Here is a 16,511-nt window from a genome sequence, read left to right on the forward strand (position 1 = left end):
AATGAGCTTCCTCGGAGCTGGAACAGCCGCGGGGCTCCAGCCCGTGTCCTGCTTACATGGTGCGAGTGGTGGCATGCCTGGGAAAAGCCACCACAGGATGCCACAGGTTCCTGCCAACGCCTGTCACCCTCCTGGGCATCTGGCACGTCTTTTATCTACAACACAACTTGAAACTTTAATAAAGAGTTTATACGGTATTTTAGTTGCTTCTGAGTCTGCTTCGTTGAGGCCTCCTACTGCAAATGCACTATTTTTAAATATTTGCAAATAAACAACAAGAGGGGGAGCCTTGTAATGAATGAGGAAGCGCTCCTAGGAAGTATTCCTTTTCTGGGCTGGCCATGGTGTCATCCCTCACTCATTGGTTTCCTGTGGCCGCCACAGCAACTTGCCACAAACTCAGGGTCTCTGAGGAGCTGCGCCTTCGCCTCGGGCTTGCGTCACGGCAAGCACACACCTGGCCCATCCGTCCGGGGCACCAGGAACCTGCTGCCCAGAGGACTGTGCAGTGTGGGGGGAGCCTAGTGAATCCTGACTGAATGAGGAAGGGTTCCTGGGACACAGCCCACCTGCATGGCAAAGTGCCCTGCAGCGCGGGTGTCGGTAAGGACCCTGGGACACAGCCCACCTGCATGGCACAGTTGCTGCAGCGCGCGGGTGTCAGTAATGACCGTGGCTCCCACCCTGCGCCCTCTGTGCTGCTGTGTGCACAGCTTCCTCCTGGCTCCTGCGTGAGGGCTGTCACTGCCCCTGTTATGGAAGAGGCAGCAGGGCCAAGGCCGAATGCAGGACTCTGGTGGGTCCGGCGGGTCGGGTGACACTGAGCCCCACCCTCTGAGATACTGTGTCGTCGCGTCTCCTGAGCACCTGGGAGGCTGGGCAGGGACTGGTATTCCGCTTCCCAGAAGAAGCTGGAGTCCAGGGTGGACACACGGGTCAACTGAGTGTTGAGTCCCAGATTCTTGACTCAGGTCCTCTCTTTGCCACTATGGCCGAGTGGTTCAGCTTGACCCCGAGGCCTTTGTGGAAATGCCTGTGACCGTGTCTGGATGTTGTGGGAACACAGGCTGTCACGAGGAGCAGGGAACCCAGCGGGATGCAGTTCACAGGATCATGTTTAGGAAGAAAATCGGGCCTAGAAACAGTTCCCCAGGTCTCGGGGGGACCTGCACGCTTGCCCCAGAGGGGCCTTCCCCGGCCTGCCCAGCCCTGTTGGCAACGAGAAGAAGGACTCAGTGTTGGCCGGGATGCAGGGCTGGTGTGGGGCGAGGTGGGGGTGCTTTACTGCACATTGAAATGGCTTTAATGAGGAAACATCCAGAAATACATCCTGTTTACTCTTTAAGTTACTCCCAGGAGTCTGTATCCATTCTGCTTAGTGATCCCACCTGGTTCCTGCCTACGCCTTGGCAGCCCTTCAGCAGCCCCTGCTTCGTGGCCCCTGCATTTATTTGCCCCCTTCCCACCGGGCGCTCTTCTTTCCCACGTGCCCGGGCCCCTGAGGGCAGCGGCCTGGCATTGGCAGCAGGAGCCTTGGGGCAGCTGTCCTGGGCCACAGCTCTGCTCCTGAGAACAGTGATGCGTCCTGGTTGGCCAAGGAGGGCGCGCCTCCAACCAGTCTCCTGACAGAACTCTTTCGATGAGGGTTTGGGGGAAGTGTGGAACTAGGTATTAGTTGAGTTTCAGAAGCGGAAGTGTGTGGATTGGTTGACCTTCAACCATGTCCTCATGATTGCTCCAATGGGGTGCTGTGATTGGTTGACAGTCAGCAGAGCTGGAGCAAGTGGTATTTGGTGGAACTGATGGGGTAAGAGAGCTGTTGATGGTAGCTTTCTGCAGTGCTGAGTGAGCACTTGATCGGCCGGCTGCAGTGGAGTGAGCTGGCTGTTGATCGGCCGGTTTCAGTGCAGTGAGCTGGCTGTTGATTGGGCGGCCCCTGAAGCTTTTACTTTGACTGGAAGCTGTCACAAGTCCACTAGAATAGGGTTAAACCCACTGCTATAGCTAAGGAGCACCAGCCGTTGCCTAGGAACTTTGTGCTTTCACTGACCTAGAAGCCTAGGTTTCCTGGTTTGGAATAAGTCTATCAAATCACAGGCCACACATTGGACCCTCACCCACCCACTCACCCACCCAGAGTGGGCACAGGAGCCCAGGTTTGGGAGCCGATGGACCTGGGCTCCAGCCCTGACTCTCATTTAACAAGTCACTCAGTCTCTGTGACCCTGTCTCCTGAAGGGCACCCCCACCCTCCGAAATGGGGAGTTGTGTTGACTGAGTGACTGAGTGAGTTCGTGTGTGTCAGGCTCCGGCTTACGCTCACATTTACTTTCGTAAACCGGACATTTGAGGGGTCATTCTGGCCCCGGGTCTGGCGACCAGGCATGCAGCCCGTGACTCAGGTCCCTGCTCCGGCCGTCAGGGTTATGGGTTGTAACATCTGAGCACAGGCCTCGCTCCTGGAGGTGCTGCTCGTTGCTCTGGGGGAGCCCAGGCACCCGCATTCTTCAAGCTCCCCTGTGGTGTCCCCAGTGCGCTGCAATGGCCACGCCGGCCAGCTCCGCACCCAAAGTCTTGCAGGAGATGAACACGTTGCTTTGATTGGTCTTAAGCGCTGTGCTTTTCTTGTTAAAAACTCTTCTGAAAATTGTGGAGTTAAGAAAAAAACGGATTTAAATGGGATATTCTCTGAGTCCCATTCCTATTATTGCTCTCATTATCATTAAAAGACAAAAACAAACAAAACTACCTTATGACTTTCAAAATCTAAGCCAACAGGAAACCGGGTCATGATGGAAACAGTGGTGGGCTTGGGCTCTGGAAGCAGGTCGGAGTTGTCTGCCTAAAGGAAACGAGCGTGGTGTGAGCTCCGTCCTGTTGGTTGGCGTACATTATGCATACGTTTTATTAAACACTAGAGGCCCGGTGCACTGGGGGGGGGGGGGGGGAGAGTGGGGGACAGTGTCCCTCAGCCCAGCCTGCACCCTCTCGCAGTCCAGGAGTCCTCAGGGGATGTCTGGCTGACGGCTTAGGCCCCTAAGCCCTCAGTCAGACATCCTTAGCGCTGCCGTGGAGGCGGGAGAGGCTACCGCCACTGCACTCGCTGCTGAGCCCAGCTTCTGGCTGAGCAGCACTCGCCCTGTGGGAGCGCACTGACCATGGGGGCAGCTCCTGCATTGAGCGTCTGCCCGCTGGCGGTCATTGCGCATCATAGCAACCGGTTGCTCCACTGTTCGGTCGATTTGCATATTAGCCTTATATTACATAGGATTGCCTCCTTCCCAAAAGGTTTATTATCTCTAAGTTTTGAACTTTATTTATAACAGAGGAGACCGTGCATTCCTTGTAAACTTCTACAGTATCTGGTAGAAAGCGTCGTGTTATCTAACATCATCTTCATGCCTCCAAGGCACCAAAGTGCACAGGTTGCCTCCCTATAACATAACGGGAACTCCTTTTCGTCAGAGAGGAACAGGGTGTTAGTTAGTGGCCTTCCCACTATTCCTTTCTTTCTAGTTTTGAAGGGAACTCTAGTCCAGTGATGGCGAACCTGTGACACTCATTTTTTTGGTTGATTTTTCTTTGTTAAATGGCATTTAAATATATAAAATAAATATCAAAAATATAAGTCTTTGTTTTACTATGGTTGCAAATATCAAAAAATTTCTATATGTGACACGGCACCAGAGTTAGGTTAGGGTTTTTCAAAATGCTGACACGCCAAGCTCAAAAGGTTCACCATCACTGCTCTAGTCAGTTGAAGGACTGCATATTGAATTTTCTTGCTGAAAAACGACTGGCCCACGTTGTACCTGAGAAGGGTGGCGCTGCTGAAGCAGTTGATGCTTACACTCATCTTAGTCATGCAGGTGTCCCTTTGCTCTTCCTACTTCCAGGATGGACTTCACTTTGTATTCGTGGCTGTTAATTCACCTTTTACTTTGGAATCGTGTGTACACAGCTCACCCTCGGTGTTGCGCATTTTACGGGACTTAGAGTACCGTGTGAGTTGTTTCCCTGAGCCAGGTCTCTGTGCTCAGCCAGTCCCCACCCCGCCCGCCTGCAGTTGGAATTGTTGAGGGAAAAGTTAGTCATGGCACTTGTAAAGCACCGCAGGGCGTACTATGCAGGGGCTACTGCATGGGAGTTTGGCAGGTGGGGGTGGGAGGACTGAGCTCAACTCCCGACCCAGGAAGGAGAAGGGGAGCCTGCAGCCTGGAGCAGGTGGGAGAGGGGCGTGCACAGCCCGGGGGAACGGAAAGGGCACCTGGCTGGACGGACCAGCGGGGCTCTTCCTGAAGGCGGCCGGGTGGTCAGGCTGAAGCTGGCTGAGGGGGCGGATTCTGGCTAAACCCGCGTAGGCTGATTCTTGTTAAAACTGAGCAACGCAAGGATGCATCTGGAAGTACGAGCCGCGGCTGGTTGGGGAAGGGGATCCAGAGGAGCCTGGCTGAGTTTGGTAAAAGGAGCCTCTGTGGGGGAGACCTGGTGTAGCCTCCCGGGTGGTTTCTTTCACTTAGTAACACCGTCGAAGGCTTCTCCACGTGTTTCCAGGGCTCGGTAGCAAGTTTCTTTTTATCGCTGAGTATTATTCTGTTAGCTGGATGGACCACTGTTTACTCATCAGTTCATCACTGAAGGAGACCTTGATTGCTTCCAAATATTGGCGATTATGAACACAGCTGCTATAGACATCCATGTGCAGGTTTCAAGAATAATTTCATGTTTATAAAAAAGTCGCAAAGGTAGTGCAAAGCATTCCTGTGTACCTGTCCCCTTCCGCCAGCTCTCCTGGTATTAACATCTTCTGTACCCACGGCACACCTGGCCACAGCACACCTGGCCATGGCACACCTGGCCATGGCACACCTGGCAGAGCTAAGCAAGTGGCATTGGCACACCCCCGGTAACTGGACTTTATCTGAATGTCTCCAGGGTTTCCCTCCTTTTCTTTTCTGTTTCAGGATCCGGTGCAGGAACCACGGTGCACTAATACCACGTTTATTTTCATTTTAGTTTATAGGAAGAGCTCGAGTGTGTGTTTTATTAAGTATGTTCATAAAATTCAGCATATACTAAGGCAGGGGACGTAAGCATCAGGTATGCAGAGCTGGTGCTTAATCAGATGAACACATTAGTTATGGAATCGTTGCTTAGAACATTTTGGGGATCTGTTTTTGTCTTTGGCAAAGCGTGCAGGAGTCCCAGGGTCCCAAGTCAAGGTCTGGTTTTAAGGCTGCTGGATCCAGACAGAATCCCGAAGCTATGGAAGGAAGGCCGTGTTAGGGTTGAGTGCCGATGCTGGGGAAGTGTCCGGTTGGTCTCTGACGCACTGTTCTGCCGCAGGGGGACCACATGAAAGATGACAGAGGAGGTCATCGTGATCGCCAAGTGGGACTACACGGCCCAGCAGGACCAGGAGCTGGACATCAAGAAGAACGAGCGCCTGTGGCTGCTGGACGACTCCAAGACGTGGTGGCGGGTGCGCAACGCCGCCAACAGGACGGGCTACGTGCCGTCCAACTACGTGGAGAGGAAGAACAGCCTGAAGAAGGGCTCCCTGGTCAAGAACCTGAAGGACACGCTGGGTGAGTGCTCGTGGCCCGGGACCCAGGTTAGAGCGAGGAAGCCCGGTGGGTGCTCTTTGAGGAGAGTGTTCATCATTTGTGTTTAAAAAAAAAAAAAGTTTGTTTTAAATGTTGACATCATTCTAGTTGTCTTTTTTTTAATCTCTGAGAAAGAAGAGACCGGATGGAGAGGTAGCACGTTTGTCATTTCCGTGAGATTCCTGAGTGTGGAGTCGGGTGTAAGCTGCACCCCCTGCTCCTCTCCGGCTCCCACCTGTGGGCGGGCCTGGAGGGCAGTCCCTCCCCCGGAAGTGCCCGCTCTGCTGTCGCCGCACAGATCTCCTCCCTGACGAGCCTGTCCATCCGCGCTGTGCATAGGGGAGGAGCGGGGAGGAGCACCTTGGACACGGGTGACTTTCACCCACAGTCCTGGGCAGTTTAGCTCAGTCGGCAACGGCGCGAGCACCACTGTGATGTCCCAGGCCATCGGGGTCACCCAGGTGGGGACTGCTGGGGCTCAGCTCTGGTGGCGTCGGCCAGCTTTCTCCCCGCATCCTTTCTCTTCTCCAGGTCGGAGATGGGAGGGACCACCTTGAATCACCTGAAGTGAAGGGACCAGCCTTGCCTTTGTATTTTGTATGCGTATCAGGCTTGCTTGCAGTGGTTATTGCTTCAGATTATGTGCAAAAGTATCTTTGAGGGCCTTTCTGAGACTGAACTGACCTGCCCTTAGACAGAGTGATCATTGCCTCCTCCCGTGATCCCAGGTGGCTGTGTCTGAGGCTGCTGGTCATCGCTGGAGCGTGTGCTGTTGAAATAAGTCAGTATTACCACCGTGCTATGTTTACTTGAGTTTTTCCTTTTTATCTCTAACAAGAGCATATTTTTTTCATTTAGGGGAGAGAGTGACAGGTGGGAAAACTGAGCAATATACACAGAATGCAGTGGGTATTGCAAAATATTTGTCTTTATTTTATGCAATCTTGAAAAGTCTCATTCTTCAAAACCGTGCAAAGCCTGCATTAATGGGCAGTGTTTTGTGCTGTGGATTAGGTTATGCCCAGGCCTGGAGCGAGAAGCGGAACGCGGGCCTGTGTGGGTCACACCAGCTCGCTAGCTGTCTGAGATTCTGAGGCTGATAGAGAAACCCCTTTTTTCTTGAGCAATCTGATTCTCTCCCACTAAACTGACAGCCCTTTGTCTTTGTTCTCCAAGCAAGGCACTGGAAAAAAACATTGTTGTCCTATGCTTATAACTCTTAATTAAAGAAATGTAGGCTGCATGAATAGGTGAAAACTTTAAAAGTGCCTGAGCTTAATTTTATTTATTTTTTCCAATTTCAGCTTTTCACCTACCAAAGGGCCTTTAAAATTTTTTTTTTTGGATCTACTAAACATTGTAGACTTGTTTTGTCTTCCTTCTTATCCATTTTAAAAATATATATATTCTCAAGATTCTAGTGCAGAGCTAGGCCGGCGTGGCTCAGTGGTTGAGCATCAACCTATGAACCAGGAGCTCACAGTTTGATTCCCCATCAGGGCACATGCCTGGGTGGCGGGCTTGATCCCCATTAGGGGGTGTGCAGGAGGCAGCGATCAGTGATTATCTCTCATCATTGATGTTTCTATCTCTCCCTCCCTCTTCCTCTCTGAAATCAATAAAATATATTAAACTTAAAAAAGAAAGAAAGAAAAAGATTCTAGCGCAGAATGAAATGCCCAGAAATGGAACGAAATGCCAGGAAGTAAAATAAGGCAAAGCAAGCCTTCTGAATTATCTAGAAACTCCCTTGAATCCTTGTTATTTTTTCCTTCAGTTTGTAGAAGACAGAGCTTCAAATGGAAACTAGTAACCACAGCTTTTGCCCAGTGTTTAGTTTTTCACGAGCCGTGATCAGAGCTGTGACCAGTGCAGCGAGCTAGTGTGCTGCGGAGGAGGCCGGCACCCCAGCCAGCCCTGGGGCTGGGGCTGGGGCTGGGGCTGGGCCCGCGGCCCCACCCCGACAGATGGCCACCCAGCTCTGCTGGAACACTGCTTCTAAGTCATCCAGTTCCATTTTTGGAGAACACAGATTGTTAGAAAGCTCTTCCTTAAATAGATTCAGAGCTTGCTTTTTGCTTTCTCCTGGGGCTCATCAGCCCTTGAGAGCTGCGCCGAGTGGGAGTGCCCTTCTGTGGAGGGAGAGCTCTCGGCAGGCTGTCCGCACAGGCACACGTGGCCTTGGACGCGTTGGTCCCCAGCAGAATATATTGTGAAAATACACGTGACATTGTGTCTGCAGCACCCGTACCTGTTAGCACCAGGTGACACGCAGAGTCTGAGGTCGCTGTTTCCACCCCGCAGAGCACGGCTCCCCTTGTCGTTTGTCTTTCTGTTTGGATGGATCCATCATGCTCTCAGAACCCTGCTTTTGTTGGGCAAAGATCTGTTGCCTCGCATGAGTTTTTCCCTGCCCTTAAGCAGTATCAGAGAGCAAGGGGCACCCCGATATTTCCCTGCTCTTAAGCAGTATGAGAGAGCAGGAGGCACCCCGATATTTCCCTGCCCTCGAGCAGTATCAGAGAGCAGGAAGCACCCCGACATTTGCCTGCCCTTGAGCAGTATGAGAGAGCAAGGGGCACCCCGACATTCCCCTGCCCTTGAGCAGTATGAGAGAGCAAGGGGCACCCCGACATTTCCCTGCCCTCGAGCAGTATCAGAGAGCTGGAGGCACCCCGATGTTTCCCTGCCCTCGAGCAATATCAGGGAGCAGGAGGCACCCCGACATTTGCCTGCCCTCGAGCAGTATCAGGGAGCAAGGGGCACCCCAACATTTCCCTGCCCTTGAGCAGTATCAGGGAGCAGGAGACACCCCGACATTTCCCTGCCCTTGAGCAGTATCAGGGAGCAGGAGGCACCCCGACATTTGCCTGCCCTCGAGCAGTATCAGAGAGCAGGAGGCACCCCGACATTTCCCTGCCCTCGAGCAGTATGAGAGAGCAAGGGGCACCCCGACATTTCCCTGCCCTCGAGCAGTATGAGAGAGCTGGAGGCACCCCGACATTTCCCTGCCCTTGAGCAGTATCAGGGAGCAAGGGGCACCCCGACATTTCCCTGCCCTCAACCAGTATCAGGGAGCAGGAGGCACCCCGACATTTCCCTGCCCTCGAGCAGTATCAGGGAGCAAGGGCACGCCGACATTTCCCTGCCCTTGAGCAGTATCAGGGAGCAGGAGGCACCCCGACATTTCCCTGCCCTCAACCAGTATTAGGGAGCAGGAGGCACCCCGACAAGAATCTCTGTGGCAGAGAGAGACCTCCTTTGTCTTCACAGCCGGACGGGACATGGCACTGAAGGGGGCAGCCCCTTCTGCCTCCCAGGGGTGTCTTTGCTAGAAGAGATGGGAGCCTAAATGCCCATGGCCGCCTGCTTCCTGGCTGTCTCCGGGTGCTGTCAGTGACTGCGCTCAGCTCGATGGTGCAGTCAGAGACTACCTCCTCTGTGTGTTAGACGGGGCGAGGACGACGTCAGAAACGACACTGCATTGCTGAGTTTCCGGTAGCTCCTCGTGGCGGCGTCACATTGGTAGTTTTCCCTGCTGTGGAAACCTGCCTGCCTCCGAAACCCAGGCTGAGTCCCTGGCAGATGCCTGGCTTGGAACAATAGCGCCGGACTGGCCAGCAGTCACGGTGCCATAACTGCGGTTTATGTCTGTAATTGCCGGTCACTAACTCTGTCCAGGTCTCGCCTCCTTGCCTGTCCCCACCAGGTGTGTGGAAGCTGGTAGGAAATTAACGTCATCCCGTGTCATGCTGGTAAGAGAGGCTTTGAGCAAGCAGCACCTTTGACAAGAAGATCTGTTAGGGAAGGGTGACCTTTCTTCCTTTTCTTTTAATAATTTTTAATCAAATAAAACAATCTGAGCTCTTGTTTGCACACAGGTAAGGCTTTCACGTACTCTGGGTCTCCTCTCATACCCACCTTAGGTCACCAACAGTCAGAGCTTCTCCGTGGGTAACGGTGGCTGGTGTGCGGAGGGCCCGGCTGCAGCTCTCAGCTTGAGTGCGGAGCCTGGTTTATACAGTCAGGGCCCGACATTTCACAGCGCTGCGCTGCGTCCTCAGGTGTGAGGAAGGGCCCGGAGGTCTTTTCATAGCCGTTCTTCAGGCTAATGGAGAGCAGTTTTTGTATCACTTCATGGTAACAGCTGGAACCCACAACCCCAAAGGTTAACTCTTCCCCGTGGCTCAGCCCAGGTGCTGACCCGGTTACACAGAACGGCACATTCCACCTGTCGCCTCTGCTCCCAGGCGCACAGCCCAGCCGGTGCTAAGCACGTCCTTAGGCTTCGGAGCCGGAGGGAGGGAGCCGCCCGGTTTGCTGCTGGAGCACTTGTCCCGTGTGACACACCTAAGGCAGTGAGAACCCCGCAGGGGTGAGGACCCCCTCTGTGGCTCCGAGCCAGACTCCTCACCGCTGACCACTGTCACCCGGCCCTTGCCCTGCACTGGCTTGAGCTAAAGCCTCTGGATGAGGAAGGGTGGTCCCGTGGGGACATTCACACGGCTCCGGAGGCCCGTGGATGCTAGGATGGACTTCGGAGGGGCTGAGTGGCTTCCCCAGGACGCACTGCTAGTCACGGGGAGGAGAAGAGATGGGGCTTCCACTGAAATAGAGGCTTTCACTACCCGGTGGATGTCAGGGTTCAGTGGCTGGGCATCGGCGAGGACTCTGGCAGCAACGGGCACTGAGGATGTTAGAGGACATTTTAGTGATAACAAGTTTTCTATTTTAGAGCTGAAGCACTTACCAGTAAAACTTAAATGGGGTCCTGAGTGACACGGTGGTAACCACCAGGCCACATTAGTTTCCTGATTTCGGTGGCTGTGCTGTGGTCCTTGCTGTGGAAATACACATCGTATTCACATGATGGGATGCCGCGCCGGCACTTCCTGGCATGGCCGAGGGAAAGTAGTGCTGCTCTCGCAGTGTTTCGTTCATTAAACCCACGGGCCAGCGTCAGGGTGGCGTGGAGCCTCGCCGGATGTCGCGTGGCTCGTGGGGCACGTGTCTGCGTGGCCACAGTGTTGCAGGGCCTTAAACGTGGCCTAAGCCTCTCGGAGCCCAGGGGCTCCCTGAGGATCTGCCACAATCGGACCTTAAACATGAGGATAACACCCCGTGTAAACGTGTCCAGCTGGTTCTCCTTCGAATGGTTTCCCCAGGGCTGGACCGAGAACATCTGCCATCACCTGCAGGTCTCTCCCTATTGCCAGCTCGCCCGCGAGGAAACCCCTGCTGTGGGACCAGCCGGACAGCGTGGAGCCGGTTCAGTCTACGAGTTCTGTTATCGGGCGACAGGGAGAGCGGGGTCGGGTCAGAGCAGCGTCCTGGGCTCGCAGCCTCCGGTTGGACGGGTGCAGGATCGGGGGTCTTTGCTGAGATTACGCGTGTCCTCAGCTGTAACCAGTGCTGCAGCCTGTGCCTTGGCAGCCCCCGAATTTCAGTTGTGCCCTCCTCACTCTGTCCCTTGGAAACCCCTTCTAAGCCACGTCGTTCCCCCCTGAGTGGCCTTGGCAAGCAATAACCAGAGGCTGTGAAATAGGGGTGCAGACATTCTGGGGGGTCAGCACGGCGTAACGGTGTGTTTGGGTCAGAGCGGGAAGCCTGGCCGGCGCTGCTTCCTCTGGCGGGACATAAGAAAGCAGGTGGTCTAGCCCTGACTTTCTGAGGCTTGTCTGGGAAAGGACGCAGGCTCCATACGCAGACTCCTGCGAAGTGGCACTGCCCTGCTGTTCCCCTGGGAACGGGCTGCCCCGCGTGCAGTTCAGGCCTCTCCGGTCTCCCAGGAAGCTGCGCAGCACGGCGGCGGGGCCACCCACGTTCAGATCCAGGCGTTGCCGCTTACCAGGCGAGTGGCTTTGGCAGCTGTTGAGAGCTGAGCCTCTGTGAAGCGGTTAAGGGACACTTGTCCCGTGAGATTGGTGAGCCTCGAATGCGGTCATCACGTAAAGACTACTTGGGCTGAGTCGAGACTTGATGAGGAGGTGGAGCTTTAATTGCAGGAGGAGAACACACATGAGACCCTGAAGGACATGGAGTCCGCTGACTGGCATGCAGGGGGACGTTGGGGAGTCCTGAGTGACTGGGTGCACCATACGGGGAAGGCCCTGACCACGAGACCTGATGGCATTTGAAAAAAGAGCCCCCCCCAAAGGCTTCCCCCTGGTGGGGAGAGGAGCCCACCTTCAGGGTGGATGGCAGGTTTCCGATCCTGCTGGTCGGGAGGGGCCTGGAGGGCGCCAGTTGGCCAGCAGGAGGCTGGGGACAGAGCTCAGAGCCACTGAGGGGTGACCGAGTAGGGCCTGAGCCCAGCAGTGGGAATGGCAAGTGACAGATCAGAGGGATTTTGAAGGAAAAACCCAGGATCTGTGTTGACTGGGAATGGGACGGCTGGAAGGATTAGTCACAAGTGACTCAAGGGTTTTTCAACATTTTTTTTTAATTGATTGATTTGAGAGAGGGAGGGAGAGAGACAGAGACATGGACATGTTGTTCCACTGGCTTCTGCATTCATTGGTTGCTTCTTGTATGTGTCTTGACTGGGCATCGAGCCCACAGCCTTGGCGTATCGGGATGGTGCTCTAAGCAAGTGAAGCCTGAATGAGTGACCAGCAGGATGACTGAGATTGAAGGAAGCAGGCCGAGACACCGGGCCCTGAGCACAGACCTGCTTGAGTTGGAGGTGAGGGCAGGCCATTGAGTGGATGAATCCCAACTTCAGGAGACACAACATTTAGATTGTTGTCGTAATGTACTTCCTATGTTTAAGTGGCTTCTTGGCTTTTGGGCGTCTATACAAATGATTTTCCTGAGACCTGCCGTATAGACCCTACACTCAGAGCAGCTATGGTGGGCCCAGCCAGGCTTTCAGTCTTTGTTTTGTCCCAGGGGTCCCCACCCACTGTGGAGAGCTGTCACCATGGCCCTCCCTGGCAGGAAGCCCCGAGGCCCTGAGCCAGCCAGAGCCCAGGCTCCCAGGCTCCCCAGCCCACGTTCCCTGTAGAAGTGTGGCCCACACACCCTGAAGCCAAATGAAAGCTAACACAGCAGAAAAATTCAAATCGAGACTCCCGAACTGATTGTATATGCATTTTTCCAGCGTGACCAGTAATAACGATTTCTCTCTGATTTTGCCAGATACTGTGCTGGGTGCCACATACATTTTTGTTTAATCTTCACAATAATCCTAAGAGGAACATAATCACTTTTCATGTGGAAAAAAGTTGAGACTCAGAGTTCAGTGCTGTGCCCAGGAGCACGCAGGAAGTGGCGGTGGGATTCCGACCGACCAGCCTGCCTGGCTGCAGCCTGCTGCCGGTCCTGTGGGGCCTAGGCTCCGCTCGCCTGGGGTGGGGGTGGCGCTGCTGGGCATTGATTCCATGAACCAGTCAGCCTGGCGTCCACACCTGCAGCCGGTTGGGTTTTCACACTTGCTGTGGCCCCTCCAATGCCAGGGCCAGCTCCTCCGCTGAGCATTGCTCTCCCTGCCCCCAGGAAGTCACTAATGACGTCCTGGTTCCTTCCGATTCAGGTGAGTGGGAGCCATTCATTAAATGACGCAGAAGCTGCAAGTCCCGGGCGCATACCTCCTTTCTCGTAAATTGATTTTTACTTTGGCGCTGCTTTTGTCTGCAGCGAACACACACTGTGGCTGCTGCACGCAATGTTGTAGTCATCTTTGTTACGCAGGGTTTCTTTGTACGACACAGGTTTCTGCACGCAGCTTTCTCAGAATCGCTATCTCTGAAGTGCCTGCATCCTAGTCAGTCCTGCATTTTAGACGGGCATACTTGTTTTTTTTAAAAAGGGGGAAGATTAAAAAAAATCACCTATGATCCCATCACTCAGAATGCTTCTGTGTCTATAAGTCATTGTGTCTGTCTGCTCATTGTCTATACACATATATAATCAAAATCGCATTGCACGGGCAGGTGGCTCCCTGCTGTTATCAGTACCAGCTGCCCCAGGGCAGGTGGTCCAGAAAAGACCAGCCTTTCGGCAGGTGCCCAGCCCGACGTGCCAGGGAGGAGATGGAGTGAGCACGCTTGCACACGCTGCCTGGCTTGCCAGATGCTCACGTGTTCTATGCATTTTATAGGCCATGTAAGAGGAGATACAAATATTTAGGGTGCATCTGTCTTAGAAGAAGTTTGTTTTCCTGGGGTGAATGTTCTTCAAGAATAGAAAACTACTGTTAATCTTCCTGCAAGTCGCTTAAGCAAACTTTGTAAACTGAGTCACTCTCTAAGCAACCAGTTTTTCGTGTCAAAAAAGAATAGAAGGCCACACCACTCCTCAATGACAGTTTGTATGTAACGTGTAAGAAGAGTAAGATATCTCAATGTGATTTCTTTGTCTATTTTTGCCTAACAAATATATGAAAAGGACCTTGGCAATTTCTAACCCTCATTAGGGTGTTATAACTGTTAATTAAAAAACTGGATTTCCTTATAAAAATTGAGACAGTTTTACTTTGAACTAAGAAAGATATGTGGCTACTAGTCACAGTTTTTCTAGCCCACATTTCAGCTCTGTGCTTGATACATTTAAAAGCAGGGCTTCATTATTTGATCTCATTTTCATTTAAACTTTCAGCTTCAACAAATGATCTCTTCCACGTTAAGACGGACTCTGCGGTCTCAGAGTTGCATTACCTCTTGTTCCCTGTTGTATGACCCACTGTTGTGTGGATGTGCATTGCATATCAGGTGATGATTTAGGATTCTGTCCTGTGAGCTCATTCACAGGAGAAACGCCCTCCCAATGTATTGCCCACCTAATATGGAGACTTTTACAGTAACTAGTGCCAACCACCAAAGTGAACGTGGATTTGTTTTTGTATATCATAAGTGTCCAAGTATTTAGAACCAAAAATGTAAAACAGCTAGCCACAGATTAGTGGGAGGATAATTAGAAAAGAGACAGAGTGTTAAAGAGAATACTAATGGGAGAAAAGCCAGGAGGGACTGGGAAATGGTGAGGGTCTGTGCCCCAGAAGGTGAAGGGAAGGATGGTGCAGGCTTATGTGGCTTCGTGAAACCACGTTGCTCTGTCCCTGGGCTGTGTGGTCCCCCTCGTGTCCTGGGGAAGGGCAGGGACCTCAGGTAACGTATTTCCCAGCACCTGGCATCTTGGTTGCTTCTTATTAAAATTATCGTAAAGAGCATAGAAAACACCCTTTCCTGATGAGAGAGTTACTCAGAGCCTTCAGTTTTTTGTTTTTTTGTTGTTCAATTTTCATTTTCATTTTAAACTTTTTGGCAAGAACCACCGCAGCAGGCAGTGTCACGGTTTCCTTTGGCATCAGAGCGGGTTTGAATATGCCTTGGTTCCCGGGGATCGCTGACCGTCCAGAGGCCCGTGGTCAGTCACTCGCGGAGAGCCTTGTTTTAGAACACAGGAACATGGACTCAGAGTGCCCAGAGACTCAAGTGAAACCCTCCTACCAGTGCAGGTGCTCACTGCGTTTCCCCACATGGCAGTCTCTTTTTCAGACCGTCCATATGTCCCGAATGTTGCTTTTCTCTATTGCACTTTCCTGTGTGCCCCCTGGGGAACCACATGGGGAGCATGGGGGGGGGGGCGTCCTGGCATGTGCTGCGTTGCTTGCTGCAAGGCTGGCACTGCTCCTGGTGCCTCCCCCCTGAGCCGCTGCCCATGCACCCTGCGCTGCACGGTGAGCAGCTGCCAGCTGCTGCGGACCACGGACAGCCGCTCCTTGGTGGGCTCAGCCAGGTGGGCGGGTGTTGCTCTGCACATCAGCCTACGTTTCCTCCAGTCCTCTTGTCTAGAAGTCAGGCCCCATAACCAGCCCCTTCCGCTGCCAGTGCTTTCTCCCGCCATAGCTCACCACTGCCCTCTCTGCTCCTGGGCGCAGGGTCGGTGAACACCCCGGGTCTCAGAGCCGGAGCTGCCTCCGGGCAGCTCTTTGCAACATTTTAAGGCCGTGGCTGCCTGTTTCCTCGTGGAAGCAGGCCATCCTGCAGCGGCTGTGTGCAGGGTCTCATTTGATTTCGCATGTTTGGTGGTGTTTTTTGCATTTTTTGTTTTTTAAGGAGTAAAGCAGTTGATTGTCTAAGTTGAAACTTTTGCAGGTGGGTGTTTAGAAGGAGAGCATGAATTAGTAGTGAAACGAGCTGTTCTTATGCCACTAATTTAAGTTGACTCAGTCTATAATGTTTAATCTAAGAGCTAAGAAAAGCAGTGTAGTGACACAACATGGCTGTGAGGCTCCAGAAGGGCCACGTGTGTTCTTCCGTGGGTTTTTTCATAGCCTCGCATGTTCCGTTCAGTGGGAAGGTGACGTGCAGCTGAGAGCTGGGCTGTGTGTAGACTTCAGATGCTGGGAAGGGCCCTGGAGACAGCCTGGCCCAGAGCTTTCCTCGGAAAGTCAGGCAGGTTGAGTGACTTGTCCCGGGTTGCAAGGACTCTTCACAGCTGAGGCAGGTCCCGGCTGGCACGTCCACAAAGCCACAGATGTACGGCCAAGAGCTGCAGGCAGGAGCCCAGTTCCCTCCGCGCCCTCCCCCGGACGCAGGCAGGAGGGAGCCCGCCACTCCGCAGGCCCTGCGTCTCAGTGACCAGTGTTGCCTGTCGGCAGCATGTGGCCTCCCAGCCTTGCTGCCTGCTCTGACCTGGAAATGGGCTCTCTCTCTCTCCCTGTGTGAAGGCCCACTTTGCGTTATGGAGCATCCTCTCTGAGCCTGTCCGTGCCTCAGCCCGAAGAGCAGGAGGGAGTGAGACCTGCCCAGGCACATTTTCGGGAATATAGCTAAGTGGCACCTCTGTTGAGAAAGCACCACCTGTCTTGTCTCCATTGGTCCTGCCTTTGTCCTCAAGCGGGAAGGAAAACAGTTAGATGTAATCATGGCAATAAACACAATGCAGCTGCCATTTGGGCTC

General features: G+C 53.3%; 1 protein-coding gene across 1 annotated transcript in view; it reads left to right on the forward strand.

Moving 5' to 3' along the window:
• The window catches only part of NCK2 (NCK adaptor protein 2), a 133,518-nt gene that overhangs the window by 89,928 nt on the left and 27,079 nt on the right, over positions 1-16,511 (forward strand). The window contains exon 3 of the mRNA XM_070429849.1: positions 5,347-5,588. Coding sequence (XP_070285950.1) covers positions 5,363-5,588 — 226 coding nt within the window. The 5' untranslated portion in view covers positions 5,347-5,362. The remainder of the gene's footprint in view (positions 1-5,346; positions 5,589-16,511) is intronic.

The sequence above is a fragment of the Myotis yumanensis genome, unplaced genomic scaffold (genome assembly GCF_028538775.1).
Source record: "Myotis yumanensis isolate MYYU_CA2020_CCGP unplaced genomic scaffold, mMyoYum1.0.hap1 SCAF_11, whole genome shotgun sequence".
Lineage (NCBI taxonomy): Eukaryota > Metazoa > Chordata > Mammalia > Chiroptera > Vespertilionidae > Myotis > Myotis yumanensis.